Source organism: Arvicanthis niloticus, chromosome 3 (genome assembly GCF_011762505.2).
Source record: "Arvicanthis niloticus isolate mArvNil1 chromosome 3, mArvNil1.pat.X, whole genome shotgun sequence".
NCBI lineage: Eukaryota > Metazoa > Chordata > Mammalia > Rodentia > Muridae > Arvicanthis > Arvicanthis niloticus.
In genome coordinates this window covers 82,350,080-82,377,626 of record NC_047660.1, presented here as the reverse complement: position 1 = coordinate 82,377,626, position 27,547 = coordinate 82,350,080, and the positions used below count along the sequence as shown (strand labels likewise).

At 42.4% G+C, this 27,547-nt stretch overlaps 2 protein-coding genes, 2 long non-coding RNA genes and 1 pseudogene across 8 annotated transcripts in view; 2 read left to right on the top strand and 3 right to left on the bottom strand.

Annotated features, from left to right (window-relative positions):
• Positions 1 to 498, bottom strand: part of Actr8 (actin related protein 8) — a 29,178-nt gene extending 28,680 nt beyond the window's left edge. For 2 of the 3 annotated variants that reach the window (XR_004606446.2, XM_034498558.2), the window contains exon 1: positions 272 to 487. Coding sequence is in view for 2 of the 3 variants with exons in the window: in XM_034498558.2 (XP_034354449.1) it covers positions 272 to 394 (123 nt within the window). In the remaining variant the exon portion in view is untranslated. Of the gene's footprint in view, positions 1 to 271 lie in introns of all 3 variants that reach the window. The other variant, XM_034498559.2, reaches the window with a different exon arrangement.
• On the top strand, positions 485 to 10,935 carry LOC143441764 (uncharacterized). The gene is made up of 3 exons (XR_013109434.1): positions 485 to 629; positions 1,610 to 1,763; positions 10,160 to 10,935. It is a non-coding gene; the product is annotated as an uncharacterized LOC143441764 (long non-coding RNA).
• Positions 4,193 to 12,148, bottom strand: Selenok (selenoprotein K). Of its 2 annotated transcripts, XM_034497126.2 has the most exons (5): positions 11,980 to 12,148; positions 9,443 to 9,533; positions 6,994 to 7,077; positions 5,409 to 5,495; positions 4,193 to 4,547 (listed from the first exon to the last, which is right to left on the bottom strand). In XM_034497126.2, the coding sequence occupies exons 1-5, from the start codon at positions 11,996 to 11,998 to the stop codon at positions 4,544 to 4,546; spliced, it is 285 nt and encodes a 94-aa protein (XP_034353017.1). In that variant the 5' UTR covers positions 11,999 to 12,148; the 3' UTR covers positions 4,193 to 4,543. The 2 variants fall into 2 exon arrangements, with proteins under 2 accessions (XP_034353017.1, XP_034353018.2); XM_034497127.2 differs by lacking the exon at positions 4,193 to 4,547 and having other exon boundaries at positions 5,405 to 5,495.
• LOC143441763 (uncharacterized) lies at positions 11,832 to 16,490 on the top strand. 2 transcript variants are annotated; one of them, XR_013109433.1, is made up of 3 exons: positions 11,832 to 11,962; positions 13,471 to 13,571; positions 16,119 to 16,490. It is a non-coding gene; the product is annotated as an uncharacterized LOC143441763 (long non-coding RNA). The 2 variants fall into 2 exon arrangements; XR_013109432.1 differs by lacking the exon at positions 11,832 to 11,962 and adding an exon at positions 12,247 to 12,353.
• Positions 16,491 to 24,963: 8,473 nt separating this feature from the next.
• Positions 24,964 to 27,190, bottom strand: LOC117705660 (large ribosomal subunit protein eL24 pseudogene; annotated as a pseudogene).
• Between the last annotated feature and the right edge of the window lie 357 nt (positions 27,191 to 27,547).

The window sequence follows — 27,547 nt, the reverse complement described above, 5'->3', positions numbered from 1 at the left end:
TACAAAGGAACGGGCTAAAGCTCTAACCATTCCTGAACAGGTATCTGCTGGAGTCGCTGAGACACAGGCTGTTGCTAAACCGTGACGTCTTACAGCTGAGACCAGAAGGCTGTGCACCGCGCTACTTCGCACAAGGAACCTAGGCTGGCGTTCAGGGGAGGGGACCCGAACGCTTCCGGCTACGCCCAGGCCCTGGGCCCCTGGCAGCAGCAGAGGCAGCAGAGGCCCAGGCTAGCCGTGGTCTAACCAAAGCCAGCCCCCCGCACCTCACCTCCTGCAGCGACTCGGGCACCAGTGCGGGCACGATGGGCCGCTTCACGCCGCGCTGCTCCTTCTCCTTCTCCCCGCCCTTCTCCTTCCCGTTCTCCGTGTCCCCCTTCTCGGCTTGGGTCATCTCTGCCACTGCCGACCACCACTAGATAAGCGGTGCTCAGGAACACCGACGCCACCGCAGGCAGAGGAGAACCAACGCGCAGGCGCAGCTTCCCCTGGTTGCCCACAATCAAGATGGCCGCCACCGGCGTCGCCCCTAGAGAATTCTGGGAACGAGGGCATGACAGGGTTGGAGTTTGGTTTTTCCTTTTTTGTTTTTGGTGATGATGGGGATTGAACCCAGGCACCTATGAATGGTGAGAATGTTTCTATGACTAATGAGCTACATCCTCAGTGTAAGACAGTTAATGAATTGGTTAATTAAGTTTATTTTAGGCAAGGTATCACTACTTAGCCTTGGCTAGCCTGGAACTTCCTATTTAGACGCAGAGAAATTAAAGGCGTATGCTACCTCACTTAACCCTAATAAAATTTGAGTGCTCCGTTGTGAGTCTGAGGTTAATCAATCTCATTTTGACCCCGCAGGTCTTCACTCACAGGTTCCATAATATTGCTAGTTCTCACAGTTGATTGGTCTTGCCCAGTCCGGCCTCTGATTGGGTTCTCTGGGACGAAGTCTCTTCTTGACACATTCAATAAGTAACGTCTTTGAATTTCATGGCTTTATCCATTTGATACCTGTACTTAAGATACCTATACAAAGCATTGCAAAATTAAAATTAAATACAGATTTGTTTTATTTATTTTTAATTTTATTTTGAGACAGGGTTTCTCTGTGATGCCCTGGCTATTCTGGAACTTACTTTGTAGACCAGGCTGGCCTTGAACTCACAGAGACCCTCCTTCCTCTCCTGGATTAAAGGTATGTGTCACCACCTCCTGGCAAATATGTAATTCTTAGTTCCCACTCCCTGCAGGAGGTGGGGCAGGGGATGACAAGACCCCAACAATAAATAATCAGACATGTAGTTTGGCTGCTCACCCAAACCACCACAAATCCCGAAGTGACTAAAATTATCTTGAACTCATTCACTTCTTTGAATGTGGTGTTACATAGCCAACTCCTGCTGGATGACAACAGTAACCTCTAAGATGGGGTTCCTGTCTAGTCCGGTTCCTGATCATCTGTCCATATAGCTGCTCAGTGGTTTAGTTCAAATTAGTCTGCTGTGGCAGCATATACATTTCATTCCAACACTTAGGATTGCCTCAAGTTTATGGCCAACTACCTCCAAGAATTGACTCGATCTAATTCTTATCATTTTTCTGTGTGCAGGTGTTGTACGCCTACAGAGGCAGAGGACATCGGGTTGTCCTGGTTTATTACGCCACAATACTTCTTTGAAACAGGATTTCTCAATAAACCTAGAGCTCAGCTGATATCCAGAGAACCACCAGATGCTGTCTCTACCTAACACCTGAAGTTACAGGTGAGCTTAAGGTATTGATTGCCCAAGCCTTTGTCTGTGGGTCCTTTGATGAGAGAGCACAGCTTGTGCTGTTACCCACTGAGCAATCATTTAGCCTGGGTCACTCCCTCCCATGCCTGTGGTCTATGAAGCTATATTTGATCTTGTTTTGGTGTGTGTGTCTAGGGAAGTTCTTTCTCCCATGAGGGTCCTAGGAGTAGGGTCAGCTAGGCTTGGTAGCCAGTGTCAATGCTTGGCCATATCACCAGTCCATACACTTAATTTCTGGTGTCAAGTCTTTCCCATCATCAGGCTTTTGCTGCCATTTGGCTTCGTTGCTGCTTCTCTTGCCTGGAAGGCTCTTCTGTCATCTGGATCACTTTACCTACCTCCACCCCCATCCCCACTTCCGGGTGTCCTTTCATTATGGTTCCTTAGACCTAGGAGCCATTGGTGTGTAGTTGTTGTGACTATGCACTTTCTCCCATGCTACAACGAAGCACCATGAGAAGTGTGCTTCTGTAAGCCTCAGAAGATAGTGAGAAAATGGGAGAAAATGACCTGAGTTGGATGTGGGGGAGTGGCCCTGTGATCCCATGTAACTGAGAGGGGCAAGAGCATCTTGAGTTTAAGGTCACCTTGGATTGCATGAAGACTGTCAGTAAACCAACAAAAAGTCCGGTAGCACAGTCCATCTTTGTTTTTTGAGACAGTTTCCTCTGTGTAACAGCCCTAGCTGTTCTGGAACTCACTTTGTAAACCAGGCTGGCCTTGAACTCAGAGAGATCCACCTGCCTTTGCCTCCCGAGTGCTGCCATTAAAGACATGCCCCATTACCGCCAGACTTTGGTCTACCCTTCCTAATTTCTTTTCATTAAGTGACAAAGCATGACTCAAAATTATAAGCTACTGGATAAAGCCAAGTTTCAAATACAGGATATACCAGAGAATAGGTCCTGTTACAGGCTCCAGTATTCAAGTGCAGAACAGATCGGCTAAATATGAGTTGCATGTGGGAATAAGTCCTGAGAGAGGAAGTCAGCACCAGCAGCAGTCCTGACAGTGAGAAAAGGCTCTTAGATCTCAAGCACAGAGAAGCTACTGCTTACACTAAGTCACCTAAGAAGGCCATGTTCTTCTTACTACAATAGGTGAAATGTAACGTTTCTGTCACTCACAGCTACACAATTTAGGGAGCTGTGGAGCTCTGAACCCTCATGTTTATTTGTATAATTTAAGAGTCAACTAAAAACATAAAAGAGGTTGAATATAACTGAATAGTCAAGAAATGTTCAAGAAATAGTCAAGAAATGTTACTCTAAAACTTGAAATCACTTTCCTTTCTCTTTGAATACCAGTAGCTTGTGATACTACATCCTCATTTCTGGTAAGTAGATATAAGTAGCTTTCACCTAAATATTTTGGTTTCAACCCTTATACACCAGCATATACTGTTACTTAATTTTATAATATTCCAGTGTCTATTTTATGTGGTCACCGTTCACAAGGCTATGGTAAGCTAAGCAAGCTGCTGCACACATATGTGCAACCTCAGCACTCCAGAGGCATAAGTAGAAAGAGCTCAAGCTCCAGTTCAAGGCCAGCCTGGGCTATGTTTGCTTTTATTAGTTTTTTTGCAACTTAACTTAGAAATCACCTGGGAAAAGGAACTTCAATTGAGAAACGCCTTCATCATACAGCCTATGGAGAAGTCTGTAGGACATTTTCTTGATTGATTGCTATGTCAGGACCACTGTGGGCAGTGCCACCCTGAAGGTGGTCTTGGGTTGTGCAATATAAGAGGTTGAGCAAGCATGGAGAACAAGCAAGCCAGTAAGCAGTGTTCCTCATGGTCTCTGCCCTAACTTCCCTCCACGATGGACTAGGAGCTGTAAGATAATAAAAACAAAAGACAAGTTTCCCTCTCTATAATCAGTCTTTGTGTCAGCAATAAAGAAGCCAACTATGAATCTCAAAAATGGATGGAAAGAGTAGAGGGTGGAGGAACATGAAACGAACAGCCAGACAGAATGGAAAGCAGGAAGGATAGTAAGCAACGGGATCAGATTCCTGTGTCAAGATAGCAGAGAAGTGCATGGCTTTCAAGACTGGCCAGCATCATCTGAAGCTCAATTTTGATGACTGTGGCCTTATAAATATCCTGACGATATTATCTGGTAGCAAATCAGACAAGATGCATTTACAGAATAAGTATATTAAAGATTAAAAATTCAAAAGCACATTTATGTATACTACTGATATAATTACGTTGTGGTTTATTTATAAATGAGAGCAAAGTAACAGTGAGCAGTATTTCAAAAGCTGAAAAAAGGCAACATTAACAAGACTATATACATTGGAGAAGGGGGTGGTGGCTTGGAAAAGCCAGACAAAACCAAAACCAAAACCAATCAAACCAAACCAAACCAACCAAACAAAAAAACCAGGACTAAATACATGGCCTTTATTTTTTCCAGATCAAAGATTTTGGGTATAATCATATAAAGATGAACAATCAAATTTTGCAACCTAAAAATATTTACTTCCTAAAACTATATTAATGCTTTAGTAAACTATACAAAAAAGATAAGGAGACAAACATGTACATTTATAGAACTGCATATCAGTCAGGCCAGATCCTGCAGAGGGAATTCCCAGCATGACCTCATTCATCTGTGAGGACACAGAGCAATCCTTGATTGGACATACACCATCTTCTCTTGCATGAGCCGCTCTTCACCTCCTGATGACTTCCTTCTACTCGTGTGTATGTCTAGTTGTCTGCTTCTCAGAGCAGACATTTACCTAAAAGAGGTCAACACAATTAGTTCCTGCTTATTAAATTGGAAATCTCAATCTCAATCTCTCTCTCTCTCTCTCTCTCTCTCTCTCTCTCTCTCTCTCTCTCTCTCTCTTTCTCTCTCTCTCTCTCCCCTCCCTCCCTCTCTCCCTCCCTCCCTCCCTAGCATTCATACATGTTTCAGTATCAAATTCCACAGGGGTAGAATCAGTGAAGAGAGCTGGCCATGAAGCCAAGGAGGCCCAAGGAGGTAAAACAAATCTTTTCTCAACTGATATTTTAATAATAAAGTCAACAAACCTCCAAGAATTAAGATATATTTCTCTAAATAATAAAATATGTAACTTCTAAAGAGATGGCTCGGCACCTACGAGCACTTCCTACTCTTGCAGAGGACGAGTTGGATTTTAAGCACCCATCTTGGGTGGCACGCACTGCTGGCCACTACAGTTCCAGGAGGATTTGACTTTTTCTGACCTCCATGGATACCCATACCTACAAGTAGACACACATACATATATACCTAAGTAAAAATAAAATCTTAAAATGCCATTTACAGGAGATCCAGTGCCCTCTTCTGGTCTCCTCCCTGCCCCTCCAACATACACAGTACACTTACATTCATGTAAGCAAAACACTCATACACATAAAGACAAACAAACAAAAAGCCAGTCAGCGGCACTGGAAGACACTTTACTCCCAGTACTCAGGAGGCATAGGTAGGTGAATTGTAAGTTTGAGGCCAACCTGGTTCAAGGATGAAGAGAAAATTCCAGTCTTGAAAAGCCCCTCACCAAAAACATGACTTCGGTTTTTCTAAACAAAATATTCCCAAGGAGACAAAATCATTTCAGATTTTAACTTACCTTCCTCATCCACCAGCCATTGGAGGAGGGCTGGGGCCACGAAGGTGACTGATCCGACCCATTCTTCGTGGAGGGTTTCCTGGTGGCCTAATAATAACAGAAGAAGTTAGCATCTACTGTTTGGTAAACCCAGCTTCAGTTGGTTCTCTCTTTTTTGAGAGTGTCTTACTATGTAGTCTTGCCTAGCCTGAATTTTTTATATAGACCAGACCTTGAACTCAGATTCTGTCTGCCTCTGGATCCTAAGAGCTGGTTTTAAAGGTATACACCACCATTCCTGGCCAATTGGTTCCTTTTATTAAGAATTCAACTACACCTTTTTCAATAAACACAGGAAAATGAGCATGGTAGCCTACAATGGTTATCTCAGCCCTTGGGAGGCCAAGGAAGAAAGATCAGAGGTTTAAGGTCAGTCTAGGATATGTGGCCAGGACCAGGCCAATAATACTACAAAGCAAACTCTACCTCAAAAAACAAACCAAGGCACACAACTCTAAGAGTCTTAAAATAGCAACTACCATACAGGTTAGCAAATGGAGAAAAAAGAAATGGAAGCACATGGAGAAGGTTTAATGACATGGGAGAGTCCAGAGTGAACAAGGCCAGACTTAGCTGGGCCATGTGAGGACAGTGGGGTGGAGAGAGAAGCCACTGACCAAGACAGGCAGCCTGGACCAAGAGGGTAAAGGGTAGAGCAAAAAGGCCAAGTAACCAAAATGGCTGGATTATATGACATTTAGGGTGTGGGAGGTATGCTAGCCATACTCTGTAACGAGTATGGGACTGAAGGCTGGAGGGAGAACCTGGTGGCCAGGGTCTGTCTACTTTGGTATGGTAATGAGGACCTCAGTTAGCCATTTGTCTCAGGTCTGAGACCTAACAGTTGGTGAGATGGAACCTCAACTGAGAAGCTGCCTCCATCATCAGAGTAGCCTACAGGGCACGTGTGTGGTGCACTTTGATTGCTAGTTGCTGATAGCCCATCGTGGGTGGTGCCATTCCTGAACAAGGGACCCCAGGCTGTATAATAAAGGTATCTGAGCAAGCCAGGTGAAGCAAGTCAAAACAGCTGTTCTCCATGGTCTCTGCTTCAGTACCTGCTTTGACTCCCCTAGGTGGTAGACTGTAACAAACCCAAGTAGCTTCTGACTGGTCCTGTATCACAGCAGCAGAGAAGCAAGCTCTAGTCAGGAATCAAAACTTCAAACACGCAAGCTCGGACACAGAGTGTGTGAGCTGCAGCTCCTCCTCTTAAGTAAACCTAAGCTGGGGGCGGTGACACTTCTCATCTGAACGGGTCACTGGCAGCTGAGTCTCGACTACACTGTCAAGTCTCTAGAGTTGAATGTTGCCCATTTGTTTTCAGCCTCTAATTTAGCTTTCCCGTGGTATATTTTAAAATTAAAATTAAAACATTTATAGTTCTGCTGGTTTGACTGTTTATCCGAAGAGGCAACTTAGACTTTTATAGTAACTTGTTAATTTTGTGAAGTGAGATTTTCTTTTAATTTCTATAAGTCTAACTCTATCTAAAACAACAAAACGAAGACAAAGGAGACACGTCAGTAGGAAAGGCTCTCCATACCCTCTTCCATCATCGTATCTGGAATCAGAGGAGCCCCCGTAGCCTCTTCTTTTCTTCACATCTTGCTGAAGCAGAGTTTTGAAACTGAAACAAAGGGGCGGAAGACAACAGAGTCTCACTTCTGAAACCATTATCAAGTATTTTCCATGGTTCACAAATCTCCACTAGAGGCTGACTAACCCTACTTATTATCTTAGCCTACACTTCCTGATGCCAGCTGGACAAATTTAGCATAAGCATGTGTCTAAAACAGGGCGTGCCAAGTTCTACACCAAAGCCACCTGCCCCTGTAGTGACTCCTGTTGACAGCATGAAACCAGAGTCTTTGTCAGTTTCGTTCTTCCTGTTAGATTTCAACATAACCTATTTTTACAGTATCATACCATCATCCCCCCACCCCCATGGACTTACTCTGTTTTTAACAGTGTCTTACATTCACCATGCTTGCAATTCCTCTGCCTATAGCCTACCTGACTTCATCTTTTGAAGGGAATAGATTGAGGGTATTATAGTCAGAGGCACAGAGCTTCTCAGAATGTCAGAAAATGCAATTTTCTTTCTTTTTCCCTAAAGACAAGATCTTACTATATGTGACACCCTGGCTGGCCTATAGGCCAGGCTGGTCTTGAATCCCACCTGACTGAATTCTGAATGCTGGGATTATCAGTGTATGCCACCATTCTTAGTCCAGTTTTCTAACTTCTTAGATGGAGGTATTAACTAAGGCAAAACAGTAAACAGTATAGATTAGGTAAAATTTGTAAAAATAATTAAATTTTGCACTAGTAACTTTTAAGTTAAGGCCTTTTCCCTCCTTGGGTAACTTCCTCTAATGTCCACTTTCCACAGTGACACTCATCTTACCATCTCTTGCAATATGAAGACTGATATTAATATACTAAATTACACTGAATATGAAAACTGATTACTAATATACTTGTCTTAGTTAGGGTTACTACTGCTGTGACCAAAAGCGAGCTGGCAAGGAAATAAATGGTTTATTTGGCTTACAATTCTACTATCAGTCTATCACTGATGGATGTCAGGACAAGAACTCAAACAGGGCAGGAACCTGGAGGCAGGAGCTGATGCTGAGGCCAATGAAGGGGTGCTACTTGCTGGCTTTCTCCCCATGGCTTGCTCAGCTTGTTTTCTTATAGAACCCAGGGTGTCCCCATCCACAATAGGCTGGGCCCTCCCGCATCAATCACTAATTAAAAAAATATCCTACAGGCCTGCCTCTAGTCTGATCTTATGGGGGCATTTTCTCAATTGAGGTTTCCTATTTTCAGATAATTCTAACGTGTGTCAAGTTGACATAAAACTAGCCAGCCCAACACTCAATGAAAGGAGGGAGTATTATCTCTCATGTACTCATAATTTTCCAAACATGAGACATTCAAATATTTATTCAAGTTCACGATAAGTAAGACCTGCTAGTAATTGACTGGTAATTTAGGTAACACAGCATGAAAAGGTCAAACACCACCACCCCTCGTCTAATAAAGAACTGCTTGAAATGACTGAGAAGTCTACATTTTTTTTTTCCTATTATTGACTTCTAACCATTAAGAGTTCAGAACCAGGAATGGTGGCACACTCTTATCATTTCAATACTTAGGAGGCTAAGGCAGGGTGGCTACAATGAATTCTAGGCTGGCTTAAGACTCTATGCAACAGTAAACCAGCTATATGAGGCTATATAGCAACACTTGGTCTCAAAAGCCAAAACCTACAAAGTATCTCGATGTACGAATGGAAAGGTTGGCTAGGAGCTGACACAGCTACCATAACTGTTCAGGTACAGTCAAGCTCACTCATTCAGCACCATATTCATAATCATAAAAAATACTTAAATTTCCCTTGTAAAGAGCTATTTAATTGCAGCTGGAAGGTGCTTCAGTGTCTATGTGCAGTGGACCATGGTTGACACAGAGCTTCACAGCTGGTCAAAGTGTAGGGTAAGGGTCTATTGAATGCTCAGCCATCAGCCACCACATCTTTATCATACACTCCCTTCCCAAAAGCTCAGGGAACAGCATGGAAAAAGGAAAAAAAGATTGTAGGAGCCAGGAGTCAGGGAGAACTGGGACAAAACTGTCTCCTAAACATGCAGCACTCATCAATTCTTTGAAGCTATTGCCTCAACACGATCAAGCCAGTAAACCAGAGTCTGGATGTAAAGGGGCCATAACAAGTCCCTACTCCTAAGAGCTACTGACAGCTGATGACTACCGGTGGGAGAGTCCATTTTCTTTAGGGGTGTGGCCAGCAGTAATTATACTTAGTGGGTCATAAAAATGAGAGGCCAGGATATGAAAGTTATGAGGGATATGAGAACACACACACGTGGGTATGAAATTCTCAAAGATAACCAACCAACATAATATCATGTAATTCCATCAGCTTAAGTATAAATGCAATTAACGAGAAATGCTTTTATACATACAAAAAGACCACGAATTCTGCTATTCCCCAGAAGAAATCTGTTATGAAAGACAATCTCCATGGGGACTGATTCCGGCTGTCCAACACTTGACCTACAGAATTAAAAAAAAAGAAGTTGAGTAAGTGCTGCAAGCCCACAGCTTGGCACTACATTTTATCAGTGGAGCAAGAACCAGTAAGTTAGGGTTTTAACCTGTTCACTATCTCAAACCAGTCGACATCAGAAGTCCATTGTGAGTGAAGTCAATCCTGCAATCTAGAGTGCCTTCCTTCACTAGATGCCTACTTATAGTATGCAATTCTCCCAGGTGAACACATTCTAGGTATCTCTTTTCTCTCCCCCTCACTGGTAAAAGGCACACAAAACATTTCAGTGGCAAAATGGATGCTGCATAACATTTATTATTTTTGAGTGCATAGTTGTATGAGTGCACCCCAACTTCACCAATGCCTACTTCCAAAGCCTCTTTGTCTTCCCCAGATGAAATTCTACCCACTCACTTTTGACTTTCTGTTACTTATTCCCTGTAACCCTTGGCAACCACCAAACTACCTTTTGCCTCTGAAAATCACTGCAAAATCTTACAAAAGGAATCAAACCATTTCTAAGTTCTTTCCAGTAAGTGGACCATATAGATTCTTTGTATAAGAATTTTAATCAAAATAGCCGATTTTAAAGATCTGTTTATCTAAATAACTTTTTTTTTTTTTTAAACAGGCAAGAGACCTTGCAGGTGGAAAAAAAATTCTCTAAACACTTTTAGGAAAATAGACATTGCCACATGTGTTGGTGGACACCTTTGATTTCAACACCCTGGAGGCAGAGGTAGGCAGATCTCGAGTTCAAGGCCAGCCAGAGCTACCTCAAAAGAAAACAACAGAGGAATGAATGTAGGCAGTTTGCCCAACCCATTGGTATTCTTCAAAAATTCATGAATAAACAAGTTTGTATGTTCATGTTCATAATGGCAGGATTCATAATAGAAAACTGAAATGTCCCCTGACAGGTGAATGGGCTCTACATATACACCGTGGGATATCAGTCAATCTTTTCAAAGAAAAAAAATTTTGATAGGCCATCATGTGGATAAACGCTAAACTATGCTACATGAAGCAAGCTGTTTAAAAGCCATCAGTTTTCCCTTCGGGATTCTAAAGAACTAAATGCACACCCATCACTCTGCAGGGCTCTTCGAACTGTCTCCTAAGTTCTAAAGGCAGAACTTGATACAATTCCATGTCCTCAGAGGATAGTAAGATGCTTGAATAAAGTTGCATCTGTCAACTACAAAAATCTTGTAAAAAGTCCTCACATGACACACATTACAGCACTCTAAATACTCTGCAGTAGTCATGCTCTATATAATTATTTAATAATGCATGAAGTTAGTGACCTCAATTACAAATAATAAAATCTCAAGCCCTTGAAACTTAAGATGAAATGCTAACACTTCCTTTAATGCCTGTCAAACCACCTATCCCAAAAAACTTTGTAATCAGGAGGTGAAATTCTGAAAAGCCAAGAAATTCCAAGTGCACTCAGCCAAAAGACTTCTCCTAATTGCCTCACTCTCTGGAGATACACAGATGAATCAAATACAACCACACCTATTTCCAGGCACTCAAGGCAGACTTGTAGAAATGTGCCAAGGCTTTTCACCTAAGTCACACAGGTGGGCAGATGGTTCTAGCACTGATATGACCTCATGCTGTATTTTTTCTTCTCCAGTAACTGGAGACCTGTTCCCCAAGTTCTTTCAAACTGGGTAAAGCCTTGGGTTTAGGACTAGCTACACTTTTAGGGGAGGAAATCTGTCACAACTTCTGTATTGCCTGGCACGGTGGTGCTTGCCTTTAATTTAATCCCAGTACTCCGAAGACAGAGGCAGGAGGATCTCTAGGAGTTAGTGGGAAGCTTAATGTACACAGTAAGTCCCAAGGCAGGCAAAACTACAAAGTGAGACCCTATCTCTATTTTTTTTTCATATTCTTGCTAGTTCTGCATCATCACCATCGCCATCATTATTGTACGCATTATAGAGGCAGCATGGTAGGTAATACTGGAGCCAACCTGAGTTCAATTTAACCGAAGTTACATACTGCCTTTGTGATCTTGAGCGAGCTAGTCAATCTATCTGCGTCTCAGTCTGCATCCGAAAAACTGGATTAGAAAACCACCATCTGAATAGAACAGTTACAAAGATGAAAGACCTGCTAAGCAAAGAACGTTGTTACTGTGGCCCAAACAAAAGCACGTTGTATACCGGATTAGCATCTGTCATTACCGGGTAAGGATACCCGCGCCCGGGATCGCTATCGCAAATCTACAATCGGGAATTCGCTGTACCAGGAGGCTTCAGGGGCCCGCCTTTACCACCCGGGCCACCCAGCGGCACCCAGGGACCATTCTGGGACACGCCTCGGGTCCCACCGCCTCCACTTCCCACTCCTTCCGGCCACCGGTGTGGGGGAGGCCGCCCTAAGCTCCGGACCCGGAGAGTGAGGACAGAAGCGGCCCAGGGTAAGGCTCTCACTCACCATTCGAGATGTAAACCATCTTCCCTCCGGTTGCCCACTTCCTAGCGACAGAGAAGACCGGACGCCCTGTTGTTGCTGTACCTAGCCTCCCGCCCCGCCCTTTACGTCACAGGCCACTAATAGACAGAAGACAGGCTAGAGGTGGGGCGAGCCCATTGGCTGCTGGGAGACAACTCCTGACTGGATGTTCCGCCCAGTCACACAAGTAACTTCCGCTGGCGTGGAAGCTTGTTCGTCAGGAGACCAGATGTGACGTTTAGGAGTCATTGTTTGAGGGGCCTTTTTTTTTTTTTTTTTTTTCCCTAACTTGTTTCCGGTTTGATTGAGAGCCTTTGGGGCCGCAGCACGACCGACCGGAAGTCGCTCTCTAGTTGGTAGATAACGCGCAGGGTTCGGGTCTGTCTGAGGTGGCTTGAAGAGCTGTGATGGTGGCACATTCTTCAATTTTCCAGATGTGTTGCTGTCTTATGGAGTTGCAGAACAGCTGTTCAGTTTTTCTCTTCTAGACACCCTAGAAAAATCCTTCTGAGTGTCTCTTAAGTGGATTACCTCCTTATCCCTGCAACAATCCCTTGGCCAGGGAGATCATTCAGAATGTAGCTAGAGCAGGCAAGTTCACTCTACCCAGCACCCATGTCAAGTGGCTCATAACTACCTATAACAACAGCTCCAAGAGATCTGATGCCCTGCTCTGACTTTTGTGTTACGCCAACACCTAAGCATTCACATACACAAAGATAGTCTTAAATATTTAGTCTTAACTTTTGTTTCTGTGGTGGTTAATATTTGTCGCGAACCCCCCACGCTTGGGCACCAAACTGTTGCGCTTACTGGAGCCCGATGTTGGACGCCAAACTGTTGCAGCCCGTACTGCCCGTTCCGGTCCGAGGGTCAGGGTCTAGCGAGAGAGAGAGTGGGGATAAAGGGGAAGAGACGCGAAGAATGGAGACAAGACAGAGATTCTGATCAAGTCTCGTTTATTGAAGGGAATTCTGAGCTATTTATAGGCTTTTGCCACGTGCCTTGTAGGCGCGTGGATACCACGTGCCTTGCAGGTGTTGATATGACGTAAGCCTTACAGGCGTCTATAGCGTGGACAGCACGTGCACCGCAATGTCTTGCAGGCTTGGATAGCACGTGCGCCTTATGAGCATGTATGGTGTAGATAGCACGTGGACAGCACGTGAACCGCATGCCTTGCAGGCGTGACTACCACGTGCACCTTGCAGCTGGGGCGAGTAAACAGCAACACAAAATATGTGGGATATCAGAGTGTGCTTCAGCTGTTGTAGGCTATTGAAAACCAAATCTTTCGTCAGGGTATATGGTTCCAGATGGCTGCAAAGTTGATCTAGCCGCTTTCTGCTAAAGTCGGCTCCCAACAAATATTGATGGGATTGTAGGCAGTGCCGTTCCATGGGCTGGAGTCCCAGACTGAATAAAAGCAGAAAGCAAGCTGAGCACAGGTGTCTATCTGCTTCTTGACTGCAGATGCAGTGAATGCAGGTCCAGCTGCCTAAACCCCCTCTCTGATAGATGGGGGCCCGGAAATGCCGGTCAGACAAGCTCCTTAGCTTTTGTCACACAGTGAGGTAAGTAAGTCACATAAGTTCGGTTACTAAAAGAGAAACCACTACTCCAGTAGTAATTTGTAACCTTTTACATCCATCTAGTTTGAGCTATCTCAGTGACCAATACAAACTGTAATAGTGATAAATGGAATGAACTGGTCTCAATTTTCACAGTAAGACCACCAGAGATGTAAGTATTGATTGCCTCTCAGGGGCACTAATTAATCATTAATTTTTTCTGTTGTTTTGTTTTTAGAATTGTGTTCTGTAGTCTCCAAATACTTTCCAAGACAAGTGTGCTGGCTCAACAATGTGACTCCAACCTAAACTGAATTCTTTGTTTTATTTCTACTGGGACATACAGGCAGAAGAGTTGCCATGAATCTTAGGCCAATATGGGATGCAGTACGAGACCCTGTTTTTTTTTTTAAAAAAAAAACTTTATATTCCTAATTCTGGTATATAAGATACAACAGAAGTATACATTTCATTAGCATGTTTATGGATCTCAATATAGCACCAACGTTTAAAAAATTAGGATATAGATTATTTGCTATGTGACTTCAAGGACTATATAGCTTTTATTAAGACTGACTTGGTACAATAGTTTGGAGGTTCTTGCAGCTTGTGTTGTTTTTATATGACACCTGCAGTAATATTGAAATAAAAGGATATAGTGGACACACCATGGTATTCCTGCAACATAGGATTTCAAGGTTTGACTCCGTGGTTTAGTGACACTGGCATAGCGCTACTTAAAAAAGTTTACCTGACAGACTTTACCTAACAGGTACACTCTGGATTCTCCTAGAGCCTCCTAGAGTCCCCTCTTCCTTCCTTCCTTCCTTCCTTCCTTCCTTCCTTCCTTCCTTTTTTCTCCTTTCTTTTTTATATTTTATTTGGTGGTGGTGGTATGCATGTGTGTGTGTGTGTGTGTGTATGTGTGTACATGCCACTGCATGCATGTGGAGGTTAGAAGACAACCTTTGGGAACTGTTTCTCTTCTATCATGTGGATACAGGGAATCCAATTTAGAAAAAGGCTTGGTGTCTAAGGGCCCTATCCTTGGCACTGTCCTGTTCCTTCATACTGTTCGGAGACAGGGTCCTCCTATATAACTTTAGGCTAGCCTCTGGCTCACAGTCTTCCCACCTTTAGCTCTCAGTGCTGGGAAAACGTGTGTGCCACTATTCCAGATAAACCGATTATTTTGTTTAGAGGTGGGTTTTCTTTTTACTACCATTTATCCCCCCTCTCCTTGTTTCACACCCTATAACTAGATAGGAGAGAAAGAAGAATAGAGGGAGGAGAGAGAGAAATCCCCGAATTTAATTTCTTCCTTCTGTTTCTTCTTTGCTTATAGCTGGTCTTTGCTACTTTTGGGGTTCTTCTTTTTCCCACCCTTTATCTCCCCTCTTCCTTTCACTCTTACCACTAGACAGGAGAGAAAGGAGAATGAAGGGGAGAGAGAATCTAATTTCTTCTTTGCACTACTTACTACAAACAAACTGAAACCAACCCCTCTGAATGTCCATCAACCCTGCCTCTGGGGTCTTAGCATTTAAATATCCTTTGAAAAGTTCCAAGAATTCCAAAGGTCACACAATCACAAGAACTATCTGCAGCTGGCAAAACCACGTCTCTGTTAGAGCACGAGGCAAATCATAGTCAGCTGCTGTGGACAGACCGATGCAGCCCCACATCCTACACCTGGGATTAAAATGAAAACATATTCTTACAACATTTCTGTGGTTTTTAAAGAAACCACAATTTTAGAATTCTCACCCCAGTGGTGTCACACTATCTAGCCCAGGCTTGCCCTCCTTTATCTCATTAGTGCTCCAGTTACTATTGTATGGCACCAAGCATGGAGTTTCTTCACCTGAACCTTGGCCAAGCAATTCCTCAGTTAACTATTAACTTTTTAATTTTAAAAACATCTTTGTAATGTTGTTCAGATCCTTTTAGTTGTCCTCAGAAGGAGAGTTAGTGCATGTTACTTAATCCTCTTTGACAAAAGTGGAAGATGTTGCATGTATTTCCCAAACCAACATGTTAGGTTAGGTCTTAGGTCATCAGAGAGTGATGCTTAAAATTATGTTGTTTATGGATAAGTTTCCTAGAACTACTACTGTCTTCCTAATGTAGTCGAAACACATCATTACTTATACACAGAAAAGAGAGTTATGAATAGGAAACTAAAGTGTGGGTGATTTAGAAACACATTTGTCCTGCAGTAAAGGTCTTTTTAATCTGTTAATGACTAAACAGATGAATAGGACCTTATTTTCATTGACACTTTGTCCTTTTACTGATAGGGTCAGTGAAAATGCCTTAGGCTTTAGTTAACTCTTACAGACAGCTTTGTACGTTATGGCCTATGGATAAGTGTCCATGGGAGGGGTGACTAGCTGGGCTTAAAAGGACACAATTGCTGCATTTCTGTGACTTAGGTAGATAGAAAGATTGTTGCTGGAACGTTATTATTTCCTTGCTAATGGTTGCTATTACCTGTTAAGATGTGAAGAAGTCCCTGACACTATTACTGATGCCATGTTGTGCTTGCAGACAGGAGCCTAGCATGGCTGTCATCTGAGAAGCTCTGCCAGTAGCTGACTGAGACAGATGCGGATACCAATCATTGGACTCAGGTTGGGACCCCTATGGAAGAGTAGGAAGAATTGAAGGAGCTGAAGGGGATGACAACCCCATAGAATGACCAACAGTGTCTACAAACCTGGTCCCCTGGGAGCTCCCAGAAACTAAGCTACCAACCAAAGAGCACACATGGGCTGGTCTGTGGCCCCGGGCACATAAGTAGCAGAAGACAGCTTTGTCTGGACTCAGTAGGAGAGGATGGGCCTAAACTTGTAGAGACTTGTTGTCCCAGGGAAAGAGGATGTGGGGTTGAGTGGGTGGGGGAGCATCCTCTCAGAGGCAGAGGGGAGGGAAGATGGGGTGAAGAACAACTCTTGGAAGAGGGGCGGGGAATATTTGGAATGTAAATAAATAAAACAATTTTTAAAAAGATGTGAAGAATGCCTTCTCTGCCAGGATACAGTGTATCCTCAAAACTGTGAGCCCCAGCTAACTTTTCTCCCCCAGTGTTGCTTCTGTTGGGTATTTTGCTACAGCATCAGAGTTAGTAACTTTTACCCAAGGTCAAAGATGGGTCTCAACTTCAGAAAACCATTCTTCACAATTATGAGTAATTCATTTCTTTTGCTGTAGAATTCTCTCTTGGTTTTGATGGGAAGTGTGTAACCAAAATTGAAACAGGAATCTGGAGAATGAAGAAGTGTTGTTTGATATTTTTTCATTTTTCTTGAATGTATTTAGGTACTTTTTAGTGGCACCCCATCTTTCATGTTCAGACTGAGATATTTCATGAGTATCCCATGGCCATATGTGCTGCACAGTAGAGAAGCAAATGATGTGGTAGGAGCCTCCTTGCATCCTGGCCTGTTTGGTCCCTTTCAGTCCTCTGCCACATTGCCCTTTCTGCAGCTGCAGGTGCAGGTGCAGGTGCAGGTGCAGGTGCAGGTGCAGGTGCAGGTGCAGGTGCAGGTGCAGGTGCAGGTGCAGAAGAGTCTGGCATGCGGGACATGGAGCAGAGCTCAGGCTCCTGTTTTAGGGAGGTGACAGCACAGACAATTCAAACTGGGATTTTGTAGGCTGAGTAGGAACTTAGGAATGGATCTGGGGCTGTTTCACATGGGGAAGCCACCCAGAATATGCCTCTTGTCCTTCTAATCAGCTCACTGTTCTTAGAAATATAAAATTCCAAAGAAGTCACACTGCCTTGCATGTTTCACTATAATGTTCATATCTTTAACTCTGAATTTTTAATTTTAGAATTTAGTTAAGAAACAATGGGAAATGTTCAAAGAGATTTGTGTACAAGGTTCTGGTTCTGTTTGAAACAATAAAAAAGGAAGCTGTAGTTCATTATACAGTAGGGGATAAAGTTTTGGAACATAATAGCATGCTATAAATTAAAATAATGGAAAATCATTCACACAAAGTTAAAGAAAATGAATACACACAATATGTGCAATATGGAAATGCAAGAGCAGAAGTCTGTGTGTACAGAAATCTATTCATAGGGTTACATAGAACCTGTACATAGAAGCTGTAAGGCTTTTTGTGGGGTTTTGTTTTTTTTTTTTTTTTTTTTTTTTACATTTCACAATTTTCCACAACAAACATGCATTCCTTTTATAGTTAGAAATAAATACTAATGTATATAGTTGAAAGTTATACCTGTTAGAAATTGAGAGTTCATCTTAATGGTGTGAATACTTCTTTAAAATATTTCTATCCTGGCAACTGTGAGATAGCTCAACTTACTGCCAAGTTTCTATGGTTAGGACCCACATAAAGAACCCATCGACACATGTTATCTGCTTCCCCCCCCCCCCCAACACACACTCACTGGATTCAAAGAGCACCAACTTAATCATGAAGCATCATGGGTAAGGACTCCTCACTCTTCTTCCCACCATGCTCATCTCCCTAGCACATGCATAAGGCCTAAGGATCTACAAGGGCAAAGGAATCTGAGGAGGTGTTCTACATAGTAGCCTGGAATATTCCATGGGCAAATTGTTTTTGCTAACTCAGACCCCCAAAAAGTGGTATTCCAGCTTTATGGATGAAGAAACTATTTTTGAAACTAAAGCCCAGTAAAGGAAATGATTTTTCTTGATTCTTTGATGAGTGATTTGGAGCTTTTTAAAGGTCTTTCCTTATTTCTATGATAATGATCAGAGAGGAGTGTGTGTGTGTGTGTGGGGGGGTCTATGTGTCTATGTGTGATTAAGTTATTGCCTTTCCACGTTTAACAAGCTGCAGAATTGTGGAATTCAGGAAAGAGAGCTTCAAAAAGGTTTTGGCACATTAATTTTTGCTCTAAATGTTAGAGTTCTATTCAAATATCCCATCCACCTTGCTTTGGATAACTTTCACAGGGTCTTAACTGTGTGCATGCCATTATGCAAGAGAAGGGACAGACAATAAGTAGCTAATATTCATTTAGCACAAATTATGTCTCATATACCATTCTCACCAATCTCCATAAGTAGCATTGTATTGAACAACTTAATTCTAAGTTGTGATGAGTGACTTCATTTGTGTCCCCCTACTCCTTTACGTTTCATCTACTCAGGTTAATTCTTCCAAACTTCTAAAGGAAAACCTGGGCAAGCACCACAATTTATTTGGTTTCTTTTTTTTTTTTTTTTTTTTTTTTTTTTTTTTTTTGAGGTCACATATTTTATGTCAGTTTAATAATTAGAATATCTAGTATTAAATCAGATTAATCTAGTGTTAATCCCTTAGACAGGAGTGGGTGATGCTTCCCTCTCCCTGTCCCTGGGTTTTACTTCTCCTGTAGCCAACTCACATTGGCTTCTGGCTCCTCTGGGAGTGGAAGGGAACACTTAGTGGACATCAGTAGTCCTTACCTCTGATGCTTACAATCCAAGCTTTGTATTCTTTTTAATTCAGCTTGAGATGGGTAAAGGGAGGAAGTTCTTTTATTTGCTAAAGATCTGTCACAAATAGCATCCTTGATAAGGTCAAAGAATCTATCCTTAGTCCTGACTTTGGCAAGCTCATAGCTCTTCTTCCTGGTGATCTTCAAATTCCCTCTAACATTTTCTACTCATGTGCTTTTGTCCTGTTAATCAGCCATCTTGATAGGAATTGCCCATGTCAATTTGTCCTTTCAGCATTCTGGGAGTGTGAGCCAATTTAATTCTCATTCTTTCTTTTCACTATACAGAAGCTACCTAGGGCTAGTGGGATTTGTTAGAGAGGTATGGGGACCTGGCCAGTAGCTATAGTTTGTCAATTAGTAGAAGCAAAGTGTGTGTGTGTGTGTGTGTGTGTGTGTGTGTGTATTTACTTATTTCAAGTAATGTTGTAGAGAGCTTTAGGGGCTGCTCGGCCCCCAAACGTCAGGAATCTGACGTTGGCCAAGAACAAGGAAATGGGCTTCAGGCAGGAATCTAAATCTTAAGGTAGAACAAAGAAGGCTTCAGGCATATATATGACTTTGGGCTAGGACAGGGAAGTAGGCTCAGATATCTTGATCATCCTGATTTGTACCTTCCCCCCACCATGAGCTGGACTGAGAGACCTTGGTTGCCACAGCAAGGTCAAGTGATCTAGGTGGAGTTACCCACCTTGGCTGCCCGGAACACAGAAGCAGAACTGCCCCTGGGCTTGCCTTGAGACATCTCCGGCGTGACCTGGAACTGACTATGGATTATCCCACCCATCTGAAACCAGGAGGGGTTGTGGGTTGGGTCTTCCCCTTTAAATTGAGAGCTGAACATTAAAGCTTTGGGCCTTGATCAGAGAACTTTGTCTTGGCCTCATCTCTTCTCGCCCTCCTTCCCCCTTCATTCCCAGCCCCCCTTTCAGGTGAATCCAGTTGACTTGTGGCCGCGGGCGGCTACACTGATTAGTACCTTAGAAACAGTGATCACAGGAGTGATCATGGGACTTTGTTTATTGCTTGCTTGTTCTTTGACTATTTGCATCTATTTTATTACTAGTTCCTCAACCTAGAACTGACCTTAATACTTGCATGTAATTAAAATGGTATAAAAGCAGATTTGGGAAAAATAAATCCTCCTCAGCCTTAGAACTGGCTGGGGTCATGCTACAATGTTGTCTAGTTGTCTTTTCTCTTTTTAATCCTCACTCCTGCACTGGAAAACCTGTTGACTGACTGAGCTGGCCTGGTCATAATATTGTAGTAATTATTTGATAATTTAATAGAGTGTGTTTTGCTCATATTCATCTTCAACTCCTCCCAGGCCCAGCCCCACCTCCATACCCATCCAACTTCATGTTTGTTTGTTTGTTTAACCTATCCTGTCCAATTTAGAGCTGAATATTCTGATATTATTATTATTTTAAAATATTCATTTGTATTTAATATGCAAAAATAGTTTGCTTGCATGTATATCTGAGTACCATGTGAATGTCTGGTGTCTTAAGAAGAAGAGGGTGTTAGATGCCCTGGAACTGGAGATACAGACACTAGGGTGCTGAGAGTCAAACCCAGGTCCTCTGGAAGACAGTCAGTACTCTTAACTACTGAGCCATCTCTCCAGCCCCTATTATTATTTTTATTTGTGTGTGTGTGTGTGTGTGTATACATGTGTGTGTATACACCTGTATGTGTACTGAACATTCTGATAATTTTTTGTTTGTGTGTGTATGCATGTGCACATGGCATGTGTGCCCTAATGCACATGTAGAAGTCAGAAGACAACTTCTTAGAGTCAGTCTCTTCTATGCTGGGTCCTAAGGGTTGAACTTATGTTGTCAGACTTTGTGGATAAGTGCTTTTACCTGTTGAGTTGGATTACAGCTGTGAGCCATTATGCCTGACTAGCAATAGATTTTTTATGCATTCCTTGGACAGAGCAGGCTGGATTCGTATTCTATTCTGCCTTCTGTTGCTGTAATAACCTACTCTGACCCAAAGGAAAGGGTTTATTTGACTTCCAGACTATAGTCCATCATCCAGGGAAATCAGGGCAAGAGCTCAAAGCAAGAACCTGAATGCAGGAACTGAAGCAGAGCCCAAGAAAGAATCCCGCTTTACCGATTTGCTTCCCCTGGCTTACTTAGTGAGTTTTCTTACCCAGCCCAGGTCCACCTGCCTAGGGATGGTCCCGCCCACAGTGGGCGTGGCCTCCTTCATCAATTAGCACTTAAGAAAATGTTTAGCAGACATAGCCACATGCCACCCGGATCTGGGCAATGCTTCAGTTGAGGCTCCCTCCTCTTAGGTGACTCTAGGTTTGTGTTAAGTTGACAAGTGAAGCTATGACAGTTCATAAGAGGAACTATGCTGGACATCATAGGCGTAGGGATAAACAGCGGGGTGTGGAAACAGACTGATCCTGGTTCCTGGCCTTTCTATACTTTTCAGCCATAAGGTAGTCTTGGTTTTCCTTTTTTTCCCTTTCTCATCTCTGCTTCTCCATGTTGTCTTCTCATTTTCCTTCTCCCTTTTTATTGGTTGTTTATTATTATTATTATTATTATTATTATTATTAGGGCTTCAGATCAAGATGCGGAACTCTCAGTTCCTTCTTCAGCACCGTGTCTGCCTGGATGCTGCCATGCTTCCTGCCGTGATGACTGAACCTCTGAAACTGTAAGTCAGCTCAGATTAAATGTTTTTTCTTATAAGGGTTTATAAGAGTTTCCTGGGTCATGATGTCTCTTCACAACAATGGAAACCCTAACTAAGACAGAAAGTCTTGTTCCATAGCTCAGGTTGTTCTGAATCCTCCTGTCACCACCTCCCGTGTGTTGGGATTCCAGGCAGGTATCAGGTGCCGCCATGTCAGCTTCTACCTTTTCTTCTGAGAAATGCATCATTAAGTTCTATTTTTGGACAAATTTTTAAATGGAAATTACTAACAGGAATATGGGTATAGGGGTTTCTTACAGGGGCAGTAACAACTCAAAATCAATGACAACCACAAAAATCCTAGTTGTGTCATTTACACAGATGATAAGTCATTAGAGTCTCAGCCCTGGAGCTCTCTGCACAGCTTGCACGTGGTTGACAGTGGTAGAATCTCTTCTTCGCACCTTGGCTGGTCAGAGTCTCTGGAAACAGTTTACTCCTTTTATAAAGCTAGGGAGGGGCTTTGAGAATCTTTCTAGTTTTCATTTTCTCAAATACCAGACGTGGTGTTTTGTTTACCGCCAGGGTCTCATGAGTTTCCCCCTCTCTCGTGGAAAAAAACCCTTAGAACACATGCTACTTAAAGGTGTTAAACAATTCACATATGTTAAAGTAAGCAAAGGAAACAGGGTCTACAAGAGTAAAGAATGAGTCTCCATAAATAACAATACTAACAAAAGGCAGAAGTTATCTTGTGTTGCTGTGATGGGGAACACCATTGATTCTCACAATTGAGAAACTGATGCAGAAGGACTGTGCCTGAGCTACAGAGTAAGACCCTATCTCACATAAAAATAATAGAAAGAATATAATAAAAAGAGAGTTGGGGAAATGCCTGAACTGTCTTCACAAGCAGGAGGACTTGAATTTGAGTCTCACATTAAAAAAAAAAAAAAAAAAAAAAAAAAAGCTAAGCACACTATGCCTATAATCCCACTGATGGAGAAGAGAAAGAATTCCCTGGGTGTTGCTGGCCAGCTAACTACGCCCAATCAGTGATATCTAACATAAGAGATACTGACTGTACACACACACACACACACACTCACACACACACACACACACACACACACACTCACACGGAGATGGTGAGGGAGGAAGAATGAGAAAGAAGGAATGAGAGGAGGGAGGAAAGGAGGGAGGGAGAGTGAATAGGGGGAAAACAAAGAAAAAATATACTGAGATTAAAATGAAAATTTACCTTTGTGGCTCAATAACCAACTTAAGCAGGTAGAAAAAGTGTCATAGACTTAAAGTTTGTTAAATTGAGATTATCTAATCTGAATGGTAGAAAAATCATGCTGGTACCTTGATCTTGGACTCTCAGCCAGAACCATGGAACTGTCAAAAATAACAATTTAAGGAACAACAACAAGAGAGAGAGAGAGAGAGAGAGAGAGAGAGAGAGAGAGAGAGAACAAAGATTATGCCAACTTGTGCAAACTTATATATAAATGAAGTGAAGTCATGGGAGAAAAGGCAACAAATCTCAAAATTGAAGAAAATCAATCTGTCATCTAAGACCTAAAACAACTCCAAATAAAATAAAAATAACGAGGTCTACACCCAGATACATGCCATTTAGCAAAAGCAGTGGTGAAGAAAATTTACAGGTTCAAATCTCTGTGATGCTGGATGTGATGACACCAATAATCCTAGCACTTCAGAAATAGATGAAGAGTGGGCAGGAGTCCAAATCCAGTCTTTCTTGACTTCATAGTAAATTTGAGTTCAGCCTGTGATATATGAGATCCTTGTCAAAGAAGAAGGAGAAGAAAAAAAGGAGGAGGAAGAGAAGAAGAGAAGGAAGGAAGAGATGAAGACTTTAAACTAACAACACAACTTTCTGCTTTAGAAGGATGGAGGGGTTTGGGGTATAGTCAGTGGTGGAGTGTTTGCCTAGTCTGTAAGACCATGAGTTCAATTCCTAGCACAGAATAAAACAGGAGAAAAAGAAGCTGTATGAAGAGAACCACCTCACCCAAAGCAGAGGGATAGAATGAAATAAAGACATGCATGTAAAAAATAAAATAGAGAAGGAGAACGATACCTGGACTTGATTCTCTAAAAACATTAACAAGATTTTCATAAACTTTTAGTAACTCTCACCAAGGGAGTAGGGCAGGGGAGGTGATGTTATCTCAGATTTTTGTGTTGAGGAAGGAGACCAAGAGTTTGAGGCTGGCATGAGTTACAGAGTGAAACTGTTTCAAGAGTTATAAACGGTGTTATATGACTGTCAGTGAGATTTACTCTAGAAATGCAAGTTTAGTTGAACACTTGTAGTTTAAATGAGATTGGCTCCCATAGAATCATATATTTCAATTCTTGGTCCCCAGTTGGTGGAACTCTTTGGAAAAGGCTAGGAAGGTTGGTCTTGTTGGAAGAGGTATGCCACCAAGGGCAGGCATGGGAATTTCAAAAGCCTATACCATTCCCAGTAAGCTCTCTCTGCCTCATGCTTATGAATCAAGATGTAAACTCTCTGCTACTACTCTAGTGCCATGCCTGCCTACCTGCTGCCATGCTCTTGCCATGATGACCATGGATTCTCCCTCTGAAACTGTAAGCCCAAAATAAACGCTTTCTTCTATAAGTTGCCTTGGTCATTGTGTCTTGTCACAGCAATAGGAAAGAAAGATACATCTAAAATTAATTTAATCATATTAATGACAAAAGGGACAGAATTACACCAATACTTTAATAATCGCAAAAAGTACATTTCTCAAATTCAACACGCTCTTATGATGGAAAAAATGCAGTCAATCAAGGATCACATGTGTCTGGAATATGTAAGTAGATAAATATCGAGTAATCCAACTTCAAATTGGCAAATGATCTGACTAAGCGTTTCTTCAAAGAAGTATGTAGCAGGGTTGGAGAGAGATCACAGTGGTTAAGAGATCTGGTTGCTTTTCCAGAGGACCTGGGTTCAATTCAAAACACCCACATGGCAGCTCACAACTGTCTATAACTCCAGTTCTAGCACATCCAACACCTCTTCTGGCTTCTGTGGGTGCTGCATGCAAGTGATGTATAGACATACATGCCAACAAAGCACCTGTACTAATAAAGTAATTTAAATGAACAAGATATACAGATGGCTGCGGTCAATGAGCAGAGTATTATTCTCAGCATCATTGATTACAATGAAAATGCAAATCTAAACTATGACAAGATAGCAGTTTTTCCTCAAATAGAAGGCTGCAATAAAAGAGAGACAAAAGCAAGTGCTGGCACAGATTTAGGACATTTTATGCCCAGCCAGGGTTGCAACAGTTTTAAAATTATTTGTTATGGCTGAATTGTATCCACCCCCATAAATGAATGAATGAATGATTTACTCGTGAGGGCAGGGTTTCAGGATGTAGTCCAAGAAGTCTTCAAGTCTCAGTTCTTCTGCTTCTGTTCCTGAGTTCAGGGACTAGAGATGTGTGCCACCAACCCCATAAATTCATGTGTTGTATTTATAAATCTCAGTGTAGAAGCAGAGTAGAAAGACTGGAGAAGCCTGTGCCAAGGTTTGATGTATGAACACTGCATTGTGTATGAAGTTCTTTGAAAAATAAGATTATATGTACATGTTTGTGTATTTATATTGATAGTACCATAAAAAAGATTGGCATGTGAAAAAAAGCCAGTTTACAGAGAAACCCTGGAAAGCCTTCCCCTCCTGGGACTTCATATATCAAATAGAGATTCTAAGGCTGGTTTACGGAGAAAACTTGGAAGTCTCTCCCTAGTTGGACTTCATTTAATGAACACAGACTCCATGGGAAAAGCCCAAACTATAAAAGTATTGGAGAGGTTGGCACTAGGTAAATGCCCTATAGAGGGTCATGGGCCTTTTTTTCCATTTCTAATGTCCTCAGTGTAATCCTTTGCCTTGGGACACAAGAGCCTTGATGCTTCACCAGGAAGTTGGGTCTCAGATCAGTGTTTATTACACTATCTCAGAATGTGACCATATATGAAGATAGAATTTTTATGGAGTTAAAATCATTAGGGTAAAATTGTTAGAGGGAGATTTAACCCTGTTATTACTGTCCTGATGAAAGAGGAGATTTGGAAATAGACACACATAGAAGAAGATACTTCAAAGCAACACAGTGATTAAACAGCCAGGTGTAGGTCAAAGGGAGAGCCAGGGATGGATTCTTTCCTCGGGGAACCAACTCTGCCTCAACCTTGTCTCTTCCTAGTCTTGGCACTGTGAAACAATTAATTTCTGTCAATTAAAACCATCTAGTTTGTAGGACACCTGTTACAACAGCCCTAACCAGGGCAGCACATTATTCCTATAGTTTTTTTTTTTTTTTTTTTTTTTTTGAGTTAAAGACAGATCTTTATTTCAAACTCTGATCTACCAAATTAGTGTTTCCCACCAACTCACAGGCTTCACAATCTTTTGTTAAGGTGCTTCCTTTGTGGGGTCCTTGGCAGCAGCCATTGCTGTCTTCTTTGATGCCTGCTTAGCTGTTGAGGCCCAAGCTGCCCCACGTTTGGGTGGCCAAAAATGTTGCGGCCCTCTCCACTCCATGCTTGGCGGCCACTGTATCCCGGCCCAAGCTGCCGCTCCGTGGGTAGGGGTTCAGCAAGAGAGAGAGTGAGGACAGACTTGAAGAATGGAGACCAGACAGAGTGTGATTCAATCCCGTTTATTCTTCAGTCTCTCTTCCTAGTCCAAGTCCCAAGTCTTGAGTTCCTAGTTCCTAGTTGTACTCCTCCTAGTTCCTAGTTGTACTCAATAATTTCTTCTGTCTGTCTCTGCCTTTTATATGTCTCACTTCTAAGCCATGCCCTTTTGGTCATGCCTTTAAGTCATGCCCTTAGGTCTTGTCTCTAAATCTGATCTCTAAGTCACACCTTTAAGTCACACACCTTTAATCTCACACACCTTTAATCTCACACACCCAAGGAAAGTCCTAGGTATCTAAAGCAAGATGTTATCAGAGTGTGCTCAGCTGTTGTAGGCTATTGTAATACAAGTCTCATGTCAGGGTATATGGCTCAAGATGGCTGCAAAGCTGATAGCTGCTTTCTGCTAAAAGTCGGCTCCCAACACTTAGCCTTTTTTGCTTCCTTGGTAGTCCTTATAGCCTGCTCTCACTGAGTTTTCCTAACCTCTGGTTTCTGATTCCTCTTGGCCATTATATCAGCAAGAGATGCACCAGTGACGGCTCACCGGAATTTGACTGCCCAGTGGGTTCTTTTCTTTTGAATTTCTTCCGACTGTCCTTTCTTGTGTTTTCTTCTGTAGAGGACAGTCCAGTTTATCTGCCAAGGATTCCTTTTGTAAAGGAGTTCGGACTCACATTTTGCATTAAGAAACTGGAAAACCTTCCCGTTGGTCCTGGCATAGCCGTCTGTGTCCGGGATAGATCTTGTACCTGCTGAAACTGCACAGCTCCTCCTTCATGGTGATAGATGTTGGTGGTGAAGAGCCCTATAGTTTTTAAATAAGCTAGCTGACTCTTTTACCTAAGTTATAGAAATGGGAAGTATAGTGGTTTAAATAAGAATGGTTCCCTTGGGCTCATATATTTGAATGCTTAGTCATTGGGGATGGCACTACTTAGAAGGATTAGGAGGTGTGGCCTGTTGTGGGAGGTGTGGCCTTGAGGGAGAAAGTGTGCCACTTCAAGTAGGCTTTAACCTTTCAAGGGCCCAAGACAGGCCCAGTGCTTTTCTCTTCCTGATGCCTGAGGATCTGGATGTACAACTCAGTTACTTCTCCAGCACCATGTCTGCCTGCATGAGGCTATGCTTCCCATAA